The sequence below is a fragment of the Fringilla coelebs genome (assembly GCF_963513975.1).
Source record: "Fringilla coelebs genome assembly, chromosome: 4".
Taxonomy (NCBI): Eukaryota; Metazoa; Chordata; class Aves; order Passeriformes; family Fringillidae; genus Fringilla; species Fringilla coelebs.
The window spans coordinates 27,292,632-27,319,830 of NC_140032.1; the positions used below are offsets into that span (position 1 = coordinate 27,292,632).

Here is a 27,199-nt window from a genome sequence, read left to right on the forward strand (position 1 = left end):
TTATTTCCACCTATGACTAAAAAATTTAAAATAATTTGTTTCTATTATATTACAGTAAGTAAGAAATCTTTATTCACCAGTTAAAGGCAACTATATCTAAAACTAATAATTAGCTCTCACAGGGATTCATTGATGCCTTCACCATTAGTTCAGCAGGCTAAAGATGAAACAGGCATAATTTGCTAAATTATTATTATCAACTTGATACTTAACTATTCAAGGAAATTTGAAATTGATAAGATTATTTGTAGGAACTACGGAGTTGCAAGAAGCTAAACAAGTTAGTATAATGTAATAGTTATTTTAGCAAAGAGTAGGCTGTGCCCTGGAAGTCCTACTATAGCTTCTGGTCTGCTCAAACTGTGCAATTTCGTTCTTTGCCAAGTGACAGAAAAGGTAATATATGTCTTCTTACTAGCAATCAAAATAAATAGATTTAGTATTTCAGAAGCAACATCAAAAGAAAATCCTAACAACTGCCGCAGGCATTAAACAGTTGATTAAAGCTCCTGCCATCTTCTATTTCCATCACTAATGAATTGAAAGGGATTGTATGAAAATGTTTTGCAACATTCATACTAGGTGAGTGTACTACTTCTTCAGGAGAGTACCACTTCTGAGATAAAATCCATCTCTCAATATAGGCATTTTCTCAAATTTCCTGATTATATTTTAAGTCAGAGACATTGTATTAATAAAATTTCCAAAATACTTTTTGAGGGAGTAAGTCTGGCCTCCTTACAAAGGGATTTAGCTTTTTAGTTGCTCAGAGCTCTACTTTGGACCTCTATTTTATTTTTTAAAGAGAAAGTCACAGGTAAAATATAGAACTGCCTGCTAACCAAGCCTATGCTGATGCACCTTGAAGTAGACAAGATCTTAAGCAGCACTACTGGTGATGTGGAAGTTTTACTGATGGGATACTCTGTAAACCTGTAAGCCACGCTCTCTTCACTGCTCTGGTCTCAGCACACATCACACCCGAAGCAGCTTTACTGTCCCTGGGTGCTGCTGGCAAGGTAGCTGTGGATGTGGACAGAACATACTATGGGAAGTTTGATAAATAAACTAAGGCAAATAGCTGCTATGAATGTATCAGAAGCCATATCCTCCACTAGAGTGAAGGGATAGGTTTTCACATCAGTGGAAAACTGCATCCATGACACAACTTATCTCTATAGAAAAATGAAATTTTTTATAAAATTTTGGCCTCATATGATCCAATATTCATTTTGTTGAAAGCTGACACAAAAGAAATCAATTATATTTCTGGTCATAAGTAGTTATCACCAGTTATCACTTCTGTTCAATTCCAACCTCTCCTCTGCACGTCCAATCTCCCCCATCTCTGCTGCCGTCAGTGTTAGGTTTCTGTATCCCCACAGGCTGAAACTAGTCCGAGGTTCTAATTGATACTTCTGGGTGAGAGTGCAGCAGACCCAGATTTGTACTGAAGAAGAGGTTGAAATTGATTTTTAGAAAATTATAAGCAGTTACTTTGTAGAGAAAGCATGGGTGGCACTCAGAAGACTGAGGCCAGCACAAAACTGGTATTTGTTAATGAAAAATCATATTCTGTCAAGTCAAAGAAACACCCGTGTAGGCTTGTATGAAAAGCATAGCTGAGCTATTCTAAAAGTGAACAGCAGGAATCCATAGATGAAAGCTGTGCAAAAGATGAATTTTGGGAACAGATACAGAAGACTTAGAATTAAGAAAACTTAAAACTTTCTAGACCACTCCCACTATGAACAATTTAAGAATATAATACTCACTAGGGAATATTTGACAGAGAATAAATATTTTGAAGACATAGAAAAATAGTTCACAGCATCAAGGTACCTGTAATACATTACCTTGAAATAAAACTTGTATTTAAAAGATTAAAAAGAGAAGACTATTCTTGTAGTGGTATCAACTTTTCATTCATACAAATATTAAGCAGAGTATATCTGTATTTTTAATATATTCACATTATTGCTTGCTAACACAACTGTACAAGGAACATGTTCTTAACTTACATCAATTTTGTGTACAGTAATTTTAGACACCTAAGTAAATTTTACAGTTATGAGAGTTGCAAGTAAAAAACCCCAAAAGCTATGTGTGAAGATATGTAAAAACTAAAGTATAATCAGAAGAAACTAAATACAACTGGCCTGACCCAAGCATACATCATATATCCAGTTAAAAAAAAAAGTCTTACACTTGTGCAGAAAATAAACTTTGTAAACCAAAATGAGCAAAAGAAAGGGTGCAATAAATAACTGCCTAACACATTTAAACATACACTGTTGCCCAGTGCACCCTGCTTTGATTACTTTAATACATGGTATTTGCATATGGAACTGCACTGCTCAAGAATTCAATAACTTTTTTCCTGCGTATGTGGCCTTAAAATAAACAAAAACAACCATGAAAGGTTTTCTTGGGCAATTAAGTTTTACTAAAACAAGTCCTTCTGCACCCTGTGTACAAGATCTGGTAAACAGTATGAATAAAGCTGGCACATGGCAATTGACTGAATTAAAACAGCTACATTATAAAATGCAATAACAATATACTTTTGTGATCTTGAGTTCTACTAACCAGATGCATGCAATGCTATCGGTGATTCTTCTAGTCTGAGCATAATAATTCCACTTGACTGCCTTATTTTTTTAAATTTTTTAAAGCCAAACTTTTTCAGAACCAGTTGACAGGACTTCTTCATGAAAAGCATAGAGATTTCTACTAACAATATCTGGATTCCAAAAATCACAGTTTCAAAAAGAACTTTGTCTCCTTCTTTTGCTGGAAGAGACTAGTCAATATCCCAAAAAGAAATAAAAGTATTTACAATTGACTAGTCACTGACAGAAGCTTCCAAATATCTTAGAAGGAACTTAAGCAACTTCAGAATGACTGAAGGAATTTACGCAAGGTACAGTCAACCAGTTGTATCATATAGGGATAAAAAAATACCTGTTCACTTGTATATTATTTTCAGCTGTGTATTTATATAATATATATATGTACACACGCGCGCGCACACATATAAAAGACTCCTTTGAAAATCAAGATACATTAATAAACAGAAGTAGCAAAAGTAAAAATAACTTAAGTAGTAATTAACATTTGTATGAAATTACTTTGCAGAGTTTGACCAAATACACTTAGAACATACTCTTATTTTAAAAAAAAACACAAAAAACAACTAACCAACAAAAAATAAACCAAAACAAACAAACATGAAAACCCAAAACAAACAAACAAAAACCAAATTAAACCACCACAAGATTCTGTAGAACCAAAGTTATGTCACTACCAGGAGAGCACCAAGCAAGGCACCATTGGAAAGACAACATACTTGAATAAGTCTCTATAAATAAATTGAATGCTAATCCGGTCGAAAAATCGGTGTCTTTGGTAAAAATTCTATAAGGATGACCTGTATAAAAAGAAAACATATGTATTAAAGATGGCAGCAATCCTATTATCTATCACAATTATAATTCACATGGGTTTGGGTTTGGTTTTTTTTTTTAGTATAGCAAGTTGTGATGAAAAACAAAAATCATGGCATCTGTCTCAGGTAGGAGACCATCAGAAAAGTCATGTATGATAATTGGTTTGGGGTTGAAAACCAATACTCATGGAATAAAATTCAACTGGAAAAGTTTGCCTACTGATATGAAACACATAAACTGAAGTAAGCTAATTATGTTAAAAAATTATTATGCAGTATTTATTGGGAAAAAATTACAAAAGAGATAAATGCACTCTTTAAAAAAATAAACTAACAAACCTCCTGAATGCACAATGCATGAAAAGTTAATTTTCAATTGCAATTTCACTTACTTCAGAATTGTTGCCACTTAATACAGGATTCTAAATCATGTTTATAGTTCAATACCCGTATAAAAAAGCGTATCAACTTTTGCAAAGCTCCCATATCTACAAATGTTCAAGTAGTTAACAAGAACTTGACTGATAGTTTTGTTCTTATGGTCTCAATTCAAATTTAAACTGCATTTTTCTCAGCTAAGTACACTATAGGGTCCACTCCAGAACGCAATCCAAATCTTTAAATAGGAAGCTTGAAGAAAATGTTGACTTGTGCACGTTCTTTCTTTGGAGACAGTCATAACACAGAAGCATGATCTGATTTATAAACAAATAAATGCATCTGGTACATAAATAAGGATTTTATTTACTTGTAAGGGAAACTCACCTGTTTAAAAAGTTAAAAATTATTTCTCAATGTTTGTAATTGTAAAGGAGACTACAACTTAGCTGCTTAGAAAATAAAGACTTCTATCTCTGCAAACTAATGAAGCCTCAGAATATAAAAGTCTCCAATCTTATTTCTAAGGCAAGTACTTTTGGAATTACAAATCCTGACATTAGGTAGACAGGTTTATTTTTGAGATCTTCAGAAGTAATGCAAACTGCTCAAAATCCACTGATCACTGACCTGAGTCAACCACTGGATTCTGTAGAGATACCAGGGCTTCTGATTTTCTGGCAAGTTTTCAAAAAGGGAGCAAGAAGTAAAGCTAAACCACTGTTTTTATGCCAAAGGTAAAATACTATCTTGTCTTTCTTAATTCAATTAATTATTTATTTAATTTATCATCTACTACAGTGGATTTCAAACCTCAGTTTGGACAAGTACCAAGTTTTGGGTACAAGAGTCTAATTTTAATCATCTATTTAGCAAAAGTTCAGGATAGGCATCTATTATTTAAATTTAAATCACAATCATATTAGAGGCAGTTTTTAAAGACACCAGCAAATCAGTTCACTGAAAGCGAGAAAATGTCACTCTGAGGTTTTGTAAAAATTTTCTCATTAATATACCCAAAGATAACACCCGACATTTCACAAATTGAAAATAAAATCTTGGACCTTTATCCTGTGAAACTATATGCCCATGCATATATTATTATAGTAAGCAGGGTCAACTGATTTGAAGTTATATTTGAGAGAATGAATATTCATCTGTAAATGTTGGTGGGCCATAGTATTTACAAACTCACAATATGTTTTTTCCAATTGAATCTGCAGAACACTGAATTTGACAATGTTTCCTGCAGAAAAATAAAGTTTTCAGCAAAATACAAACATTTCCTTTGGGCAAAGCTTAGGTCTATTTTCTGAAATTTGATTTATTCCATTTTCAGTCACACCCATATATCTAACCTAAAAGATTCAGTAGAATAAATTTTACAACAAAGTACTTATTCAGTGAACTGAACAGAGCCATTCTGTAAAAAATGCTTTTTGAAGACCTTTTATCTCAAGCAAGAGATAAGATCTAGTGGAGGGACAGGGAAAAGGAGAGGACTAAAAGATAAAGATAATATAATTTTGAATTTTGAATCACATTAAAAATTTTTATAGATATTATAGATTTGTTATTTTATAGAACAGACAAAGTGCTGTGTAATGGAAGATCACAGATAAGTTAGACCTAATGCAGTAGATATTTCTCCAAAGCTAATCTTTATTTTTAAAACGCTAACCTTCCTACAGCCTTTAGTAACTACTAAAGCATTAAAAGAAATTATGGAAATTCTAATGTTGTTTACATTTTATCAGAATAATTTCATCCTATCCTATGTTCTTCCAAGTTATATTGAAAATGGAAATAAGAACAGGACCAAAAAGAAAAAGTTGCAAGCTAAACAAACTGAAATCTTACACAGGACATCATTCATTTTAAACCACGTAACTTCTCACTGTATATTTCTAAGACGGGTTTTTGGAGTCTCAGCCAAAGACTAAAGTAGATTAAAACTCCAGAGACTGACTTAAAAATATTTTAGTGACACCAATTGGAGATAAAGATACTTTCAAGATAGTTGAGGTAAGGGGCAGTTAAAATCTAAAAAAGGTTTAAAGGTTAAAATCTAAAAAAGGAGCTAAAGGTTTCTTAAGCTCCAACAGCTTAGTTGAAAGGTCTTCTTCCATACTTTTGGACTTGATTAGCATTATATAAAATAGCCATATCTGACTTGCTGCGTAACCAAAGTTGTGGTTATTCTTTATACAGCATCTAAAATTTCACACTCCATCAGCACATGTTCAAGCTATTTTATCTTGGCAATTAATTTATTATTTTTCAGAACACAGTGAAGCGTTGTTTTCAAGTCATTCATAACTTTATAAATCAGTCCTGCACATGAAACCATGCATCTGTGAACCGTAGAAAATCCTTGCACTCAGGCGATTAAGCTCCTGACACCTTTACTGATTAATAATCATGAAAAGAATAAGATCAGAAGCAAAATAAATGATCATTTAATAGAGAAACTCACAAAACAGCCCTTTAACTTACATATTCCATCATGTTATTCGTTTCACATTTCCTTTTGCTTAGTCTCCAATGCAAGCACAGCTAGACAAGGAGGAAAGAAAAAGAAGAAAAATGAGCTGTATTTTATTGCAGCACACAGACTAGCCCATTTGTTCACCTTTCATATTTTTCGTTCAACAAAAGCATCTGTTTCCATACTGTGCAATTCAAACTCCAACAGTACGAAGCTGCTCCCTGCAGCACTCACCTTGTGGTATAACCTATTGTTTTCCCATTCTAATAACTTCTCAATCGATCTTCGTGTCTGGAAGACAAATGAGAAAGAATTTTACTCTTGACTGGTTTTAGAAAAACTTTGTTTTGCAGCTGCTTTTGTGTGAAAAGGAGAGAGGTACAGGACAGTGACTGAGTACAAGGTGGTCTGTAGTACGATCAAAACTTGTCTGGTATTAAACAGTATCTTGAACAGAAACAACTTTTTGTGATAGCTGAGTAAGTACCTTCAATCACTTTGGAACAAAAACTATTGATATGTATGCTCTCTAGTTCTTATGGCAGTTTTAACTTTAAAATCACAGAAATTGCAAAGTGATCTAAGTGTAAAAAGCAGGAACACTGCTCTCCCAGGATCAGTGATCTAAATGTACTGCTTCTAAAGTCAGCATATAAACTCACAAACGTTGCAAACTATTTTGCAGTGCTGTAGGTCAAGTGCAAATACACAATACTCTAATGAGGAATTTTTGTTACATTTACATCCAGATTTTAGAGAGTGAAAAAACAAATGCAGAAAGTTACAGTGAATTCTGCAAATAAGCATTACTAAGTTTGTGATCTGTATAGAGAGCAAACCCAATATTTAGGATTCTAAAGGAAAGGTTTATGGCCTGCGTCATCGACACTTGACATTTCAGATAGAGAATCCTGAAAGCTGTTCTGCACAGCATTTTAAGATTACGCATGCTAAATTAAAGGACATTCTGTGCTGCAAAGTTTCACAGTATTTTGAATATAATTATTCAGTCATATTTACATTTGGGAAATACATACTGACATTTATGGTCATTTGACTGCCAGAATATATATTGCTTAGCTCTAAAAGGGATTTGCTACAGACAGTGAATAAAAAGAGGATAATTCATGGTGCCAGGTGTTAAGATGAGACCAACAGAACTGCAGGTGCAAAAGGACGGAGCAATGACAAGGATCAAATACAACTTAGTGCAGCTGCAGCTTCCTCACAAGGCGGAGAGGGGTCAGGGGAAAGGATGAGAAAGCATCTTGCTGTTTTTGCTACAAAATACTAATACAGTAAATGGACCTTAACAAACCAAACTAAATGCTGTCATGAGAAACAAAAATGTCTGAGTAAAATAAAAATTAGACAACAAATTGCTCATTTCCCCACAAATATTAACATCTTGGTTTTCAAACATCCTCTAGTTCAATACTGAAGCAGTTGTGGGGAAACCCAGCTAAGCATGTACTGTGGTCACATGATTAAAAATTAGATCATTGCTATCAGTATTCATAACAGCAATTTTTTTATTATGTTTTATTTTAAAATCACAAGCCAAGGAATTATCAAAAGGTGGACATACCAGTGACTAATTTATCACATCAATTGGAAATTGAGTATTTTTGGGGTTATTCTTATTATTATGTTTTTAAAGACAGTGCCCTTTAACAATAATCAGTAGACCTCACTTGTTTCTTTGTAAAGATAGCCTTTTAGAGTCTGCTCTCCTTTTAAATGAAAATAGGGCAGCAGTTATGGTCACACTTTTGTTAATTTAGTTGCCAGTCAGCTCCAAATCAAAAGAAAATAAGGCTGCAGAGTGTAATTAACATTCAGTTCAGTCGTTTTGTCCCTTGTCTAGCCCCCAAGCTTTGTTAAAATTGCCATCTGAATGCTGAAGGCTGTAGGGAAATCGATTTGATTCTAATCGCACCATGAAAAGAACATGATCTAACTGCTTTCAGCCCTCCGTAAATCTGTACTAGGTCTTTAGCACAATGCAACTTCCAATTTAAAAAGCACTGAATGTCTCGTCAATGACTTTGTGAAGAAAAAAGAACAAGGAGCAGACATAAAAATTCCAATAGTTGTTTAAGCATTAAAGTTCATTTGCATCACAGCAAACCTGAAAAGGGCTGACCTCTCAAACCGCCTCTCAGGTCTATGAAGTTGTAGCCTTGACAAGCTCACATTGACAGAGCTCATTGACTCTGAAAGGCTACTCTATCAATGGTGAAAAATGGCAATAGGTTCTACTCTGAGCAGGCATCTGCCTGCCCACCCGCTGCTAAACCAATGGCAAAACTGATTCAAAACCTGAATCTACCTTGTAATCTTCCTTTCCAGGACCTTTTAATAATAGATTAAGATCACTATACAATTTAATTTCATTGTTTGCCCTAAAGACTGTGAAAAACATGCAAGCTTTTCAAATTCCAATAAAATTACATCTATATTACAATACATAAATATAAATAAGAAATTGATAGCTACTATTAATTGGTTTATTCAAACAAGAAGACAGCTTAAAGTCATTTGACTAGCATGAGATAAAAATACATGCAGACTCGAGACCATGATTCTTTATCTTCCCAGGGCCTTAAATATTACTTACCCTTCCTATAGTATAATCTGGAATAGTCATTGCTCCCAAACACACCATATCACTAATACAGAAATGTTAATGAAAATTAGACCGTAAAATATTTCTGCAAACCTCAGAGCTTGGAATAAAAAAGAAATTCATTAAACAGCATCACACAATTCACTATAGTAAGTTTTCTTCCTACTTGACAGGTGAAAAAAAGCACTTGCACGTGCAGCTTAATTAATCACTGCTCTTGACATCTCAATGATTTACAGTGAGGAGCAGGTGAGGATATACAAAACCAGAAAGGAACACTTGATTTGAGTGTAGCATTTCCAGCACACTAGGATGACAAGCTTGTATATTCTATCAATGGTGTACAGAAAAACCCATACAGCAAATTATTTGTTAGCCACAACAAAAGCACAAATTAAGTGGAAGAGAGACTTGCTTATTAGGAAGATTTAATACTATCCAGCTTTTCATTTTTTTTTCTTAGAACCCAGTCCAATATTTAAGCAAAGAAAAAACCTGCAATTCAAGTACACTTTTCAGCATACCAAGGATAAGAAAATAAACTTTGTAATATATTTTACGAAAAAAATCAGAGTCCTCAATGCTATCCACAGAATTTTGTGAATCAGACCTCTTTGACTATCTAGATGCAATGCTTAATGAAATATTTTTGCAAAATAACTGATTCTTTAAGATATTAATCTCTAACAGTGTCTTATGAAGAACCAGACTCCCAAAAAACTCTAGCACAGAGTACATGTTCACTAATGCTTATCACTCCTGATTCAGTAAAATAAAGTTTTTCCCTCAAACATGGAAGAAAAAAAAATCTAAGCCTAAATATGAACTTTCCATGCAAAAACAAGGATAGCACTGAATATATTACTAACTGCAAGACATTTCTGTTACGCCTTTGCAGTGTCTATCCAGTCAACTCCAGATGGAATTATGATATGGACAGGAAGGCTGTGCAGCAACAGGACCCCTCTGGCAGTGCATGGCCAGGAACACGCACACTGCACTAAACTGCACTAGCAAATGGGCCAAGGGCCCCTCAAGTCCTGCTGTAAATCAGTGAATGACTAGTACAATATTAAACAAAAGGATCTTACATGACTCCCAAAATGGTGCTAATTTGAGAACCTCCCTTTGTCTTTATTATGTGGGAAAACAACATGGATAGCAACAACATGATCCTCCACCAACAATTGTATTTGTAGTTGTTTGGGAAAAACCAAAGACTCTCTATGTGCATTTGATCTTTGACTTCTCATCTGAAAACATACATATGTATATTTTGTGCCCTATTAGCCCAATAAATAGCATGAGATTTTCAAACTCCTTCATACAAAACTTTACCACAATCAAGTATTATTGGTTTTGAATATCACCCTGAACAAATATACCTTATTCTTAAATTTCAAAACACAAAGAGATAACACTAGGCAGACTTTTGTTAGCTTCTCGAATGGCCAGAATTTGTATTATACACCACAGAAAAAAGTCAATGGATCCTGACAGAGGTTGGAACTATAGTATCACCATATTACACTCACTCAAAGAGAGAAATTGCAGAAGCAGGAATTTCTATTAATTCTGACTACAAAATTTATATCCAAATAATTTAGCTATCACTACAAATGGTGAAATAGAAAGTTAGATGATAACTGAGTCACATATGCTCAATTTCAACATGCCAGAACATCCCCCAAGCCAATTTTGAGCCCCATACTGGTACCACAAAAATGCCAAAGCTGTACACAAAACACACTTAACTGAATGATGTACATCTGTGCTGAGAATGTTCTCATCTTTGAGACTATATCTCAAGTAAACCAATATAAACTGCAAATTGGTAAGACTGCCATGTTGCTAAGGAATTCTCCATTTGTGAAGGGAGAAAATCACAAAGGTGAAACCTGAGTTGATTTCAGATCCTGACATCCTGGACTATCTTCTTTAGTGCACAGTAGTTTGAAAAGGTGTCTGTTCTACTACATAGGTGGAGATCTTTAATAACTTCTCCTATTAGTAGCTAGGATATTTCTTATTTAGACTCTGGGAGTCCTCATCCCAGAAGCCCCTTCAGCATCCATGCAAGTAAGCAAGTGAAATCTATACTAAACAGAATGAAGAATATCTGGAAATAAATGCAGCAGTCTGGTGCTTTTTACAGGATCTTGAAAAACTGTCTTGTCCAACAAGATTGCTATTGCTGCATTTGCCTTACTAGATCGATTACTTTGTGCAGAAGGTGAGTCAGCCTAAAGCACAGATCAAAACTCCACATCACACAGGGAGAAATACAATCAATAGAATTCTGGAGCAGGAGAACTGATGACATAGAGTTGACTTCATGAAACTTCACATTGTGGAAGACAGCCCTGAGGATATGGTCTCACAGGATCCATAAACTAACTCATTTGTACAGGTCTCAACTGTGGGTTGGTACATCACAAACTTAAAATTTAGTGAACCAAATCACACCAATTACTTTCTGGAAAGGTCTCTTCCACCAAACTATTTGCTGATATAAAGAGAAGCTCAGTGTTATTTCACACTACTGCAGGTAACAGTTTTTAATATCTAAACTCAAGATGATTCCTCAGTTACCCTTGTTGCCTTGATTGTCAAATTCCTGGAGTGTATAAGAAAGCAGTAAAGCCATTAAACATGTGCAGGATAGAGAAGGTGTGCAGAAACATACAGCCTATGTATATTACCCAGGAGTAAAATGAAGAGGATATTGAATTATCACCAACGTACTAACTGACAGATACTGAACAAGTATTTTCCAAAGGCATTTTGGTTTGCAGTAGAAACATTCAGCAGAGAGAAACTATCAAAGAAAGTTCCTAGGAGCTGATTCAAGTCTTCTGTAAGTTACCTCTCAAATACACAAAATCCTAAAGATTCAATATGCTAACTGATATTTTAGCCACTGGATATTTTAGCTGTCCTACAAGAGCTAAGTCACCAACTAAGTGATGCTAGCTACTTTCAGTAAGGAAGTAACATTGACTAGAGGCATCCATTTGCGAAAGTTTCATAATATGGAGAAGCCTTGTAGCAGAAATAGTCTTGACGTTGGCAAAAATAACACACTTCCCTTAAGAAGGTCTTAAAATGTGGTGAAAAATACATTTCACAGGCAGACAGGTGTTCAACTGATCCATGAAGCATCATGACTACACTTCATGCTGTTACTTGAACTTTTAAATAAAGATTTGCTTGTAAATGTAATTCGTTCATTCTAGGATTAAATTCTAGCTCTGATTCTGTCATCATAACGCAACAAAACCCATGAAGCTCTGATCCCACCAAGGAAATTATTCAAATCTAGCCATGACAATCTAAAGCATCCACCTCCTGCTGAAGGACATTCCCACCGAAAAGGCCACAGAAAATGAACATGTAAAATGGAATTGGCTGTAACAGGATGAAAATGGGATCAAATCTCCACCAAGTAACTCATCAGGTGTCATTCTCTGTGGGAAATTTTACACTGAACATGAATGAAAATTCCACCTCCATCTCCTCTTTTAAGGTTAGAGAGATGTTAATTTTGGTCCCTGTCATTTATTTCCAAAATATCCAGGAGTATGCCACAGAAAATAGTTCAAGGCCAATGTAGGCTGAGAAGCTAAAGGATCTCTGGTTACATCTCTATTAAGAAATGAAACTGTGCCCAGAAACACTCCCATTCATTTCAAGCCAGCTGGCAGGGAACAGCTTACATCTCTATCAGTAAGTTTTCGTAACCTCCAAACCACTCATAGTGCCTGAAGCATTCTGATAATGCCTATGAATTGTTACACAATACAGACCCAGAGCCTGCCAGGGACCCTCCTAAAAATACAAATTATAAAGCACCAAGTCCTAGAAACATTCCCAGGTTTAGTACATAGGAATCCTTAGATTCCTGCTGTTAGTAGTGACTAAGGACAGTGGCCAAGAATGGGAGGGAAGCCTCATGGCCAGAAAGACTGAAAGGCAGCACGACTTGACAAAACTCCATAGAAGACTGTAAAATCCATCACTTCACCAGTCTGCATGCTGAAGAGAATGATCCCTTTTAAAGGGACAGCTCCTACAGTCCTTTGTACATCTGAGGCTGAATCAGAAAAACACTGGCTGATCCTGTAGCTACTTTACCAATTTAGAAAAAAATAAATCTGGCAACTTAGTATTTCCCATTATCACTATTGTTCTAGATTCAGTCATTTATTCCAAAATTCAGCAAAAAATATTTTTAGAAGCTACAAAATTAGAAGTACCTGGTAACTTCACACTTTACATGTGTTTGGTATGGTACAAGATTTATTAACTCCTTCACTCTTCTACTTTGTAGAACTGCCCCCCTCATCCTCCCAACTGTTGTATCAGCAGTAATGGATCATGAACTACTGTTTTCTTCATTAAATAACTTTCTTTATATATAGTGCTTGAGTTATTGAGAATGCTACACTTCAACATAAATAACATTTTACTGTGATTTGTTTTAATAAAGTGTAAAAGTGAATACTTTCCAGACCTAGGGTACTTTGAGAAAAAAATCTAGAGGAGAGGCACAGAAGTGTGTCACTACTTCTCATTTGCCAGAACTCCATTCTGGTTTTCTGTTTTACAGTAACAACCCAACAAGTTATTGCTCTGTCAAGTGCTTTCTACTTAGTTTAATTTTATCATATAAATTTCAGGTAATTTTGTGTTCTACTTCTTTGCTCAACAGTGTTTGCATATGTTCCTTATTTGGGATTATCTTTAAGTTGCTAAAGACAGAACCCTAAAAATGTTCCTTTCTAAACTGGTTTCCAAATCTTACAACTAACTAGACCATTTTAGCATGCTCTTTCAAAATAGCTCTATGCAAATTTCACCCAACTCATGCTTGCAGTTTCAGGAACACATCAACATGGACAGGAAAAGCAATATCAAAAGCAACACTAAACCCAAGTACCGGCACGATCTCTTTATATACCTTAGCCATCCTTAACCATCATAACATAGAAGAGGCTATAATACAGAAATGTTAATTATACCCAGATTGTTTTGATTAATATTAAAATGTTCAGAGACATAATTCTAATTACAAGTGCAATTAAATTTTAAATACCATTTAGAATATTCACGATACATCCCAGAGATACTCTATATTTAGGATTTATATAAAATCAAGAAAAAACAAAATCACAAATTTAACTTCAGAATACATATTTTTGAACTACTAAAAGGTTTGTATTCGATCCATAAAGAACCAAACTAGTATTCTGTGATCTCCTTTTATCTGTAAGTATGCTTCATGCCAATCTTATTGCCCTGTCCTCCACCAAGCAAGTCTGCAAATTAAAAGACATGGTAAAACTAGCTGCTCCCACACTCCATTGTGCACCAGATCTCTATTATAACCTTTAGGAAAGCACATTAAATATCTGGTAAGCTTTTGTAGGTTGCTGAGAAGGAAATGAAATCTGATTTCAGATATAGAAAAAAAAAACATACAGGTATAAACATGATGATTTTACATTTATTTGTTCTACAAGTTGAGCTGCTTGAGCATATGAATAACTTAGTGACTCTTCTGACAAAAATTATAGTGAATAACATCTAAAGCAAAATATACCAGGCCTGAATCTTATGATTTTTTGAAGCTTCCTTTCATAGTTAATACTTAAAAAAAAACCCCTCCAAATACATTTGAAAACAATGGTCAAGAATGCATATTTGATACATACAAGTTCCACTTAAAAAAAAAGTTATATTAAGTTGACTAGAGCCAACACAGAAATTCTATGTGTTCTGTTTTGGATAACCATAATAAATGCATTACAATTTTAAAGATTCTTCTAAATTGAACTATAATATAAACTGTCTAAACACTTCAAAAACAAGGCACCTTTTGTCTTAAGTAATTGCCTTGTGGAACTCCTCAGAAAAGCATTATGCCATTAAGAGTACCACCAGTCCAAAGTCCCTGGCAGATGGGCATAGGAGAAAAACATACATTTTCTTCAGTTTTGATAATAAATGTAATGTATTGATAAATTCAATAAACTGATCTAATGTGGTCTAACATTAGTATCATCCACTGACAAACAAGACTATAAAATTTAAGAAAATTCATTCCAGTTCCTCCACCACATATTTAATTTATACTTTGGAAGTTGTAATTAGCTATGTTTATACAGCACTCTGAAGATGTGAACTGCTATGAAAGTGACAACTAATGATGAGGCTCAAGCAGCATTCATCAGCTTTGTGTAAATTCACAAACAAACAAATCACTCTTGAAAGTATTAGTCCAGATCACACGGTTAAATATCTAATTCTATTCATTTTAAGAGACTGCCCATGAAGCATTTGAAACATGCAATTTACTTGTGCAATACCAGCTTTTAAGAAATCTAGCAGTACTGCAATGCTATCATAGCTTTCATTGTTACTGTTTCTGTTGAAATTATATATCCTATTTACCCATCAGGAACTACAGCATTTAGTTAATAGTGAAAATAAGTGCCAATTCATTTGAAAAAGTGGCTTCAAATGGGCACCTCAGCCTGCAGTGCTTTTTGAATTATAATTCACTATGCCATTCTTTTTATTTAAATAACAACAACTTAAAGACTAAATGTTCATTTGTACAACCTGGAATTTGTCCCAGAAAAGACGGTGAATTCTACGAGTAAAACTGCTTAAGATCATTTATGATCTAGATCTGCAAATGAGGGACTGTACTTCCTGCAACTTTCTTGAAGCTTTTATTCATTAAAATAGAATCAAGACCACATAAAAGGAGAGAAGCAATAAGATACTGAATCAAATAAAACACTTATTTTACTGCTCAAGAGTAGAAGGCTTCTTCCAAATATCTCAGTGCAAACAGAGAAAGGAAACAACAAAGACTCCAAAACCAGCACTGAAAAGAAAAATTCAGTGAAGGGAAAGCTTTCACTGCATGGAAACACATTAAAATTATGTAATTAACAATTCAACTTATAAACATTTGTTGCTTAATTAATTCCTAGTTTGAAGCACCTGCTGATTTAAGGGGACAAAACACTACCTTATTTTTCACTACATGAAAAGAAGCATGTATTCCCATTATACACAAACTTTCAATAATTACACAATTTGTACTTAGATTTGTGATAACTTTCTCATGTTAGAGCTTTAAAAGTCAATGAAAGGCAGTAAAAATACAGAATGTAGAGAACCACTAAGAAAATTATTCTAACTCTGAAGCTGCAATTGACATTTTGTCCACATGAACCATTAAAAAAAAACCCTTCTCTGAAAAAGAGCAGTAAACTATACCAGCAATTCAAGACCAGGGTTGACTGGTTCACTCATTAAAACAGACGTTTCTGAGAAAAATTCCTCTTCTATATTAAAACTGTTGTTTCATTTACTAAAATCCTTGAGAAACCCTCCCACTTATTAGCTCACTATATCTGCAATTCAACAAAGCATATTTATTAGTCTTCTATTTCAGTAGAAAAGGGCAAATATGAAAACTTGTATATTTTTGTTATGCAATTAAAACATGATCTGCACAAATTTCAGGATGGGAACACTCCCATCATGCTTTCAGAAATCAACCTCTCTAATAGTAAAGTCTTGGGAGTCTATCGTGATCACTGCAGCAAAGGATATAACACAAGTCAGCTCCAAGTAACTCTCCTTTCACTGGGAATCACTCAGAACAGGGTTGAGCTAGCAAAGCTCTCAGGGTAACACTTCTTAGACAAGTGAAAGTAATGCAAAAGAAGCTGCCTTTTATTTATTGATCATTTGTTATACTTGTTTTACAGTATGAGTACAAGTGGGAAATAATTCATTGTATCTAGAAATTAAAGGGAAGAAATAAGCATACATCATCCATACACCATCCATACAGAATCCTGGCTGTTGTGACTATACTTGTGGCTGAGACCAGCCAGGGAAAGGATAGCTAAAGAAGCCAAAGCATGGAAGATAATTTGATCAGCACCAACCTCTTCCAAGACACAGGTAAAGTCTGACGCAAGCAGTTTGAGAGGTCAAATGTGAGCAGCCCACACCAAATACGTTAGTCTTATGTATCAGCAAAACCACAGCACTAGCAGCAAACCAACGTGGTAGTGGGAGAATATGAACTTGCTTCTTGTCACAGTTCTACTGGAATCTACTGAGCAAATAACAGACTGGAACCCAGATGAACCAGGTATTTTTTACAACTGCTGTTTTTGTTGAGCAGCTCCAGGTAATTCACAATGCAGTTTCTCTTACTTTCTACACTTCTAGGAAAGCACATACTGTTAGTTTCCTGCACTTGTCACAGCACTTTGACATAAACTGATGGAAAGTCCTAAGATTTTTCCTTTATGCAGAAGCTTGTAGATACAATTCAATACTGATTGGATTATTATTACAGGGTTCAAACCCTGTAATTCCAGGTAAAAGAGATTTGTATTACTTCGTATTTTCCTGCTCTAGATCTACCAAGACCAAGTTCACCAATATCTATACAAGCAACCCAAGTGGCAGTAACTTTTCACCATTTTTCTGTAAGTAAAAGTAATAGCTCTGACTAGAATCATTAAAAATTCTTCTGCTTGTTTCCTACGCTAGAATTTCCAAACATGTCCTTGAAAAATATTCCACAGTTTTCCCCCTTAACTCCTCCACCACAGAAAAATGTTCCTTCTCAGCTTTTTCCAGGATTAAGAGTTAGGAGCTTGGGAAAGCAGACTCCCTCCTTTCCCTTTGTCTTTTAGAACACAAGTTAATTCTCTATATACATTCTTCAGATGTCCAACAGGCACCAAGTTCTGAGTTTTCTATCTGAGAAACAACCCTGTAAGGAAACATTCATTTGGCAAGCTGCTGACATGGACAAGTGATGCTGATCTGAAATCTCCACATTGATTTAAATTACTTTTACTCTGGAAGAATAATCAAACTGTCATCAGTGTCTAGTGCCACTGCACCACCTACAGTGGCATGATATACTCTGTTTAGGCAGCTGAGTCCTAAGTTGCACTAATGCTGGACGTCCAAGTGCAGAAAAAGATGCAAAGATCCATACATGTCTTCTGGTACCAACCTTAACAGGAAAAATGCAACATTTACTGATAGTCTGAGCCACACTCTAGGATGACTTAGACAAGTCTGTGTCCATGCTCCTGCTGTTCATAGTCTTTCCAGGACTCTTCTCTCATTATGCATTCTACATTACAGCAACAATGACACCATTATCCTCCTTCCAGCCTCCTCTGACCAAAGTATCTGTGGTTGGGGCTTTTTTTTCCCAGATTTATCCTTTTGGAAGGAGCTTACCATTTTACCTTATCCCACACCTTCTCTAACGGTGGCTTGACCAGGTTCCCACACAGAACCTCTCTCCTCAGCTTCAAACTGTTTTCTGACTCCAGATGCTAGAAGCCTTTGTATTTTTTCTGACACTGTTTGACACTGTATAAAAGGTTGATTATAGGACCCAGTCTAGAAGATGAGAGCTTGTGCCATCAGCCCCTACCAAGTTACATCCTGTTATCATTTCCTCCTACAACACAGTACGTGAGAAAACTGGGTCAAACTTCATACCAGCAGAAGCATTCACATTTAGAAGTTAAACATGGACAGTAAAAATGGATGCTTCTCTTGTGTTTTTACCTACAGTGCTAGGCCTTGAATGGTAAGAGTCTTCTCTGCAAGCTAATGAAGTCACCTGCTTATCTGTTGAAGCAATCACCAGATTCCAATTTCTTCTAGCAGATTTTTGGGCTACGGATATATGATCATGCTACAGGATACTTACCAGCTTGCAACAGCTTGAAGATAAAAAACTTAGGGTTTGATATAATTCACACTGACACGAATATTTTTGTTTTGGTTAGTTTCTCCACAGACTCCAACATCACCAGGAGGCTTTTCTACTTCATTTTGTGTACAATTAAAATTAGCCTTAAGTAATCTCTTGAGGGGACTAAGCATTAAGATCTTAACACAGATAGTCAGATGATACAAAAACGCATACTGGTTTTGCTATAATCAATGTTCATCCCATAAATCTTTTTTTAGAATGCCTTTACTTATTAAGTCTAAAAAATGATGATTTTGATAAAGAAAATCATGACAATGTTCATATACCGAATTGTACACAAGTTGTAGCATTAAGAGGTATAACACAAGAGAGAACATATACAAGGCATGATATGAAATGGAAAGATGAACAGTACTAAATAGTGAGGAGGCACAGAGACTTCTTGCAAAGTAGTGAAATAGAACTAGCCAAAGACAATTTTTACACAGACAGAAGAGGTGGGAGGATAGTCTAATTAACTGCACTGAGAAAAGGAGGTGAAAACCAGGCATGTGTAATGAGCTTCTGTTGTGAACAATGCCCTAAGTGCCAAGTGTACATAGACAAAAGTATTTTCAAGTTCTCCATGTTAAAAAAAAAGCATCTTACTCATCTAAGCTTGGAAGAAAAATTCAAAAAGAAAAATCAACTATTCTTTTTTAAAACTGCTCTTTTAACAAAAAACCATGTTTTTCTTTGGGGCCATAGTTTAATCAGATGCTCCTCAAAAACAAACTGCCACTCATTCACTCATTCATCTCAAGGTATCACAGAAAAGATGCAGCTATTAAAGAGTATATTGAAAGTTGGTTCAATAACAATAGTAGCTTTACAAATGGTTCTAAGAGGCATTCAGCTATACTACCTCTCATTGAGTTACAAGCTCAAAGTCCTGACTGGTATCTCCTGTAACTTTTGTAACTTTCAGTACAGCTGACAACTGACACCAAAATGTAAAAAATAAAAGTGATTTAAGTAAGTTCCAGCAACAGTTTTTAATGGTGAAGGAGGGAAAAAAAAAGAAAACCAAATTGAGAGCAAAACCAGTACAATTCTAAGTATCAAAAATTATATTAGTAATTCAACTTACTCTTTTACTGAGGCAGATAACTGGCCACATACTACAACCTAAAGTGCAGCAGCAGCAAAGGCATCCACATAGTAGCCATCGCACATTAACTGGAAGATTCTTCTTAAGACAACTGTTAACTCTACTGATGCTGGCTTTGAATTCTTCAGGTGCAACCTACAAGGGAAATGAAAAAGAAGAAACAAACTAGGACTGCAGCACTGTACTTTTGCTTTTACAGTACCCTATACTTGGAACGCTTGTTTTTGTAATAAAACCTGAACTCTGAATCAAACTTCTAATCAAAGATACTCACCTTTCCAGTTAAAGATGAAGGAAATTCCGCTTCAAATTTGTTACTTAGTCCAAACCTGCAAAAACAAAATTTAGATTGTAGCAAAATTATGAATAACCCTAATCCATGCCACAAATTACAAGCACCTCATAATACTCTCAGGGTCTGTATCAGTAACAGCATTAATTTCAGGAAAACACTACTTGTTATTAAGAGAAATTCTTAAAATTATACTAACAAACAAAAATATACCATTGTACACAGATTGAAAACCATCTTGCCCATAGTATCTTCTTATAGTTCTCTTGATATTACTGACTCTTCCCCAAAGTCAGCAAAACCTATAAGTAATAGTGGCAAACGAGGTAAGTGAAGTACTTCAGGGGAAAGGGAAACAACTTAAGGCCACAGTTGGAACTACCTCTCTCCTGCACCAGTACAGATGTACCTTGAAGAAAAGCTCATCTAGTGCTAAATAACTGTTCTAAGCATAAAAATGGAATAAACACCAGCTTGATTTTCAGAAAACAAATACATAAGCTTCAAAACATAAAGTGCTAAGTAACAAATTAAGGCGTAAACAATAACTAACTATAAATGTAAAGTTGTGAAGCAGTTTGAAATGAGCTGGAGTTATTGAATCTACTGGTTTTCATAAGATTTAAAGGTCAGAAGAGTGTCAGCTTATCTATTAAAAATGTTTTCTACTGTACAGTTGTTTGGTTGGGTTAACAAATAGATGAAACTCAAAGAAAATCTGCTTATTTTCTGGCATCTGGGCTGGACAATAACTTCAAGTAGAGACTATACAGACTATAAAATCATTAATGTGACTGGCTACTAATTTGGTATACAGCAGTCAGTGCAAAATTTAAGTTGTAATTTTAAAAATTCTGAATTTAAATAGAGCAGTCTATCAGATACTACAAACAAAAATCAGACACTAAACTGCTCAAGACTTGAAATATTGGCAGCAACACCTATCACACATTGCTGCATTGTATGCAGAAAAGCTTAGCTGAGCCTTGACAGCTGAAGATTTTAAACACATAATTTGCTTTCACAATATGCTATCGAGCTGCTAGGTACTTCCCAGAGTTTTAAAGTTGTTTTTCTTTTTCCCACTGAATGGAATGATCTGCATGCCAATGGAGAACTTTGTCCAAGTAATCAAATAGGCAGTTATATGGTAAGCTACTGTGGAAATCTCATAAAAGCCATTGGACAAAAAGTGGCAGGTGAGTTTCTTTGTAGATATATAAAAGGTGGTGAATTTTGAGTTTTGAGATTCCTAAACTATGCTTATGTGACACTCCACTAAAGTTTGACAGGTACAGCTCACAGGACAGATCTTTTATCACCACTCATTCTCTTAAACATCACCTCAATGCAAGCACCAGTCACCAGAAATAGCAATAAAATACTGGGCACCACTGGGAGATGATTAATGTAATTTTGACTCTCCATGAAACCCACATATTCAGTACTGGGTGCAGCTCTGGTATCAACATTTCATGAATGATTTGGAGTTAGAAAAGGCAGAGAGAAGGAAAGCTAGTATAATAAAGGGAATAAAGCAGCTGCCTCAATAGACTAAGACTGACATTAAGCTGGAAAAGAGAAGGCTGAGAGGGATTAAAGTGCAAAGTTTCAGGAAGGCAATGGTAAGGGTTCATCCACAAATCCCACAACAGAGAGCACTGACTGAAATTAGTCAGAAATTGGTTTAAAAGAGAAAGTGCAGCTAAAAATGAAGTGCAAGTAGATAAGTTCTGGGTTTGTTTCCACTTGACACTACCGATGCTAACAGCGCCAAAAGATTTGAAGCAAGATTACACAAGTTCCCTGACAAACACACTAAAGCAAAGACAATGCTGAAGTATACATCACTCACATAGCTGCAGATGCCAGAGAGTACAAGATGGACACCAGGAACAGCCAGACTTACATGCAATCCATACACAGCAATACCCATTGCCAAAGTTTGCCGCAGCACACTGGGCTACGTAGTTTGAGGATGTAGGTGACTTTTTCATAGGGCCGTAAGGCAAAGTAAGCAGATAATTTTCCTATCACTGATTACAGGCAGTAGAATCATATAAATATAAAATTATTTGTTTGGAAGGAACCAAAAATCATCTAGTCTTATCTCCCTGTCACTAGATCAGGCTGCTCAAAGCTGCATCCAACCAACACTTCCAATGAACCAAGTGTTCCATCAAACATTTCCAATGATGGCACATCCACACCTTCTCTGGGCAACCTGTTCCAGTGTCTCATCACCTTCATCCTTATATCCAAACTAAACCTATGCTCTTTCTGTTTAAAACTATTCCCCATAGTACTGTGACCATAGGCCCAGGCAAAAAGTCTTTCTCCACCTTTCTTATAAGCCTCCTTTGCATACTGAAAGGTTGCAGTAAGATCTCACAGGAAACCCTACTAACACGGAAGTTATCTACCATATCTCTGTATTTCTAGCTAGAATTGTGGCTCTGCAAGTGTGTAGGTCTCTCAAAACTGGTGATATAACAAATGAGAATTGTTACACAGAAACACATATGGCAAGATTACTACTTCAACATAGAACAAAGGAAACTTAACTTACTGGAAACATCGCTACCATTGAAAATCTTGCTGAATGCTCCATGACAGGAGGACCATTCACCCTTTCTGCAAACTGCTGAGTGAAACTAAGGGCTGAGGCAAAAGTTATATAAATGTCAGAGTCATGCCCTATCAGTTAAGTGTCATGCCCTACTTAAAATTGCCAGTAAGTTGAAGTGGAAACCAAAGTCTGAAAAAACGCTTGGATTCACATACATTTTAGAAGCAGCCAAGCCTGGAGAATGACTCCAAGCTCAAGATACACAGGTGCCATCACAAGTCTCAAAACCGAAAGGTAACACCACTTTACTATATAATCAGTTTATTAAATCAGTATTTGTGAAGTATTCAAATGTTGACAGCTCCACCAAACACAAACAAATATTCATAAAGCTCACAAAAGTTATGCCTGACAAAAGCAACTCCCACTGGAAAAGCTCTACAGCTATCTGAAATTATAAACACTGAGACAGAGTGAGGCACAGAAACTTCAAACCTATGAAGTTACACTTGGTTGAAGTTGCAAGCAAAGAGACTGAGAGCCTGTACTCAAGGCTTGTGGTAATGTTTAATACACGGCAGGGTAGCTAAGCTGAAGCTAACTCAAACAGTTACCAGCATAATTTTGAGCTTGACACGTCAGAGTCTTGTCATCATATGCAGGTAGTAAAAAAGGGTGACTCCATACATTAAAAGCATACCATTCATTGTAAGTAGTTATGTGATCTCAGAATTTTCACTCTTGACTGCAAGCTGAAACTTGGAAATTAAAGTATTAGAAACTCCACAGAACACTCCTACATGTGCAATGTAAATACATAACTGCTCTGACCAAAAAAATAGCCAAAGTAAGCCTTAAAATAAAATATTGGAAATCAATGCTTTGGAGATGCATTTTCTCAGACAGCTGTCCTATTAGCTTTCTTTAGTAAAATACTGCATACTGCATCTCCAGCAACACACACCCTTCTCTGCTTGCTCTATGCCTTTCCACTTTACATCATGTCTTCAACAGATCCATGCTCACCTCATGCATGAGTACTTTCCTTACTCTTCCTAGACCTGAACAAGCATTTCTGAAACCCTACTCCACTTCAAAGGTACAGATAAATTCCTGCCCTTGTATACAGTGGAGCAAGAAATGGTGAGAAGTGGAAACTTTAAAGTACAGAAGTTTACAGTATATGACACAGACAATTTGGAACCTTTTCCATGCATGCAGCTCTGATCACCCTAACAAAAAAAATCGACACATGCAATCCTCTTGCTCCTTGTCCTCTCTTATGGAGCCACTAAACCATTTTTTCACTGCCTAAACTCTACTCTTTAGGTCCACATGTTCCCAACCCTTAAAAAAAAAATATATATTTTACAAATCTTAACATGCTTCATGATTCTCACACAGCCCTGTGTTCACTCATATGTCCTTGATACAGAGTCAGGTTGAAAAATACATTAGCAGACTTTAGTTTAATAATAAAGAAACTTACTTGGATAAATATACCTTTTATAAGTCCTTTCCCCCCCCCTCAAAAAGATATCTTGCATTAAGATATAAGGTGCTGTAACAACAGAACAGAAAGGCATTCATCAGCACATCCCAATGGCTCGCCACCATTCCAGCACTGCAAGAATAAATCCAGTATTACTAGTTAATACAGTCTACTATACATACGATACATGTCTCAACTGGTCGAGGAACAGGAAAACAATCACTGGGAAACAGACTGGAAAACACTATCAGGCACCTATCATAAATATTCTCTTCATCACGTCAAACACATCATGTACCTCTACTCCTACCATAATACAGATTTCAGAAACAAACATAAAACACCTTGGACTTTCAGTTCAGTTGTAAGAATCTCTATTTTCACAGTGCTTTCAAATTTTTGCCATTACAAGAGAGAACCTAAATTTTCAGCATGTGATGTTACTCCTGTCTACCAAGCTATCAAAACTCTGCTGGTGTGAAAACAGTTTAAATGAATATTTAAAAAACAATGTTAAAAAAAATATTAGCATTGCCAGCTGCTGGCTTTAAACAGTGAGTTTAAGGAGAAAATTTAGTGCTAAGCAAAAGTTCTACATCCTCAAAAAGCAAAGACTTCATGTGTTTTATTTGGATAACATTTAACTGCTTTCCTTTAACTGATTTTAATTACTCAGCTTAGAAAAGACTCACACACTTCCATTCTCTGTTGGATGAAATCAAGTAATGGTAAATGTCTTTCTGATGTTAATATGTAGTCATGGAATTGACAAATTTCAAACTCAACATTATGACTCCTATGTAAGATCAGAAAGGATATGACAACAGACTATGAAAAGAGAGCTTCTGTTTAAATACACACAGCAGAAGCAGTCAGCAACTCTTCAAATTGCAGAGCCAGGGAGAGATCAACCCAGTATTTGCTTAACTGCTGATCATTTTTGTCAGACCTTCAAAATGCACACATGCTTTTAGAGTGGCAAGACTAATTCATCATGAACACAGGACTAGACCTATTCCTATAGTCACCAAATGAATGTTCTGAAAGGGATCTAACTTTTAATAATAAGCTTCTGGATCAATGACCAAAAAAGTTATAGGCTGTACAAAGGTAAAATGGCTGATGCTATGTAGTTTACTGTTAACACTTGGCACAGTAAAGAAAGTAGATGAAGATCAATTGCCTCATTTTGGAGGCACCACTGGTATTTCATTCTCATTCAAAACCTAAAGAACAAGTACTTTAAGGAAGATCTTAAAGTAATAATGAGCTAGTAACTATTAATGAACAATTATCAAGTTAGCTGTCCTTCAACCACAAGGCCCTTACTAGTCCCAGCCAATGTTTCACAAGCTTCCCCAACATTCCACTAACGGGCCCTCATCGTGTCTTGCACAACTTACCTTCAAGTATTGAAGAAGAAACCAGTGTTTGCCTCTGTTTCAGTTATTTGTACTTTCATTTGCTAATATGCAAACTATTTAATTGTGGTTTTGCTCTGCTTTTCAGAAACAGACTAGGCTACTGGCTTATTTTCTGTGAATCACTGGTACAGCTTCTGTTCACAATAAACAGCCGTAAGTTGAACACACTGACTACATGCTTTTACTCTTTCACAGGGCCTCCTTGGCCTCCAGCCCCATCTATGTCCTTCTAACTTTCCAAATCTCTCTCAGTCTATCCATAACTTCCATTTTTAACTAGACAGCTAACTGCACTGCCCAGCTATTAGCATTTGTGTCAACCTAATAATAAGGCAACAATATACCCTAGTGCCAAAAAACTTGTCAAGTCAGTATCTGAAAATCAATAGAGTTTATGAGACTCAGAGAAGTAGACCACAGTATCTTCAGCTTTTATGTCTGCACTACAAACCTAGTTCTGCTGAACACTGAATACAAAAGAAACCAAAAGTTTGTACTACTGTGCCTTGTCTCCAGGTTTGTATTTCAGCTTCTGACATTATACATTGTAACTGACAACTACTACACTTCAACAGAGCGAGCCTGACAAAACTGATGGAAGGAATGATACCCTCATCTCTTACATTATGGAGAAGTACTACACGAGCTCATGGTCACTTGCTGCTAGATGCAGATACCAAAACAAAACAAAGTTGCTTCCATGTCAAACACAGTGAAACAACAGACACCAATCACAACATAATTTTACAGATAGCTATCTGAATAACTGATGCCTCCTCTTTGTTAAAGTCCTCAGAAGTATATTAGCAGCCACAAGTTAAATGGGAGTGGGTAACTGGCACATAAACAACCATGTTCAATAGTCCAGCCGGTCATGTGCTGGCACATACCTGTTACACAGAGGAACTGAGGCACCTTACTTCCTGACAGCTCATCATTTTGGACAAATACTTCACATTCCTCTGCCAGTCACTGCCCAAGCCAGTCTTGTTTCCTCAGCGCCTAGTTAGTGGTTTGCACCGCCTGCGAGTTTCCAGGCGGCTCCCAGCTGCCCAGTGGGGCCGACAAGAGCCCTCTAGCAGCTTCACGGACGTAGGGGAAGGGCAGCAGCCCCGGCCCGGTGCCGCCCACGCCTACCCCCCGACCTGCCCCAAGTTGTACCCACGAGCTTGGCGCTCCCAGCCGCCCCCGTCCCGCCGCCCGGGCCTCCTCCACCGCCCTCCCCGGCCGCGCAGGCCCCGGCGCGGCCCTTACACGGTGACATGGCCAGAGCCGCGCACCACCACCGGGTCGGGGGAGTACTTCAGGAGCTGCTCCTCCAGCGCCCGTTCCTCGTCCTCCTCCTCTTCGTAGATCTCATCGAAGTCCGCCATGGCCGGGCCGGGGCGTCCGATGAGCCAGAGGAGCCGGGGCGACGCGACGGGAGCCGGCCAGGGAGACACGCAGGAGGGTCCGGCGGGGGCGCCCCGGGGCCGGGCCGGGCCGGGCCGGGCGGCAGCGGGGCCACGGCAGCGGCTGAAGCGGCGGCGGCTCCGGGCGGGGAAG

General features: G+C 36.5%; 1 protein-coding gene across 1 annotated transcript; it reads right to left on the reverse strand.

Moving 5' to 3' along the window:
* Positions 1-1,937: 1,937 nt before the first annotated feature.
* On the reverse strand, positions 1,938-27,199 carry CHIC2 (cysteine rich hydrophobic domain 2). The gene is made up of 6 exons (XM_084205226.1): positions 26,909-27,199; positions 20,152-20,206; positions 19,857-20,012; positions 6,549-6,605; positions 6,323-6,382; positions 1,938-3,430 (listed from the first exon to the last, which is right to left on the reverse strand). The coding sequence occupies exons 1-6, from the start codon at positions 27,025-27,027 to the stop codon at positions 3,380-3,382; spliced, it is 498 nt and encodes a 165-aa protein (XP_084061352.1). The 5' UTR covers positions 27,028-27,199; the 3' UTR covers positions 1,938-3,379.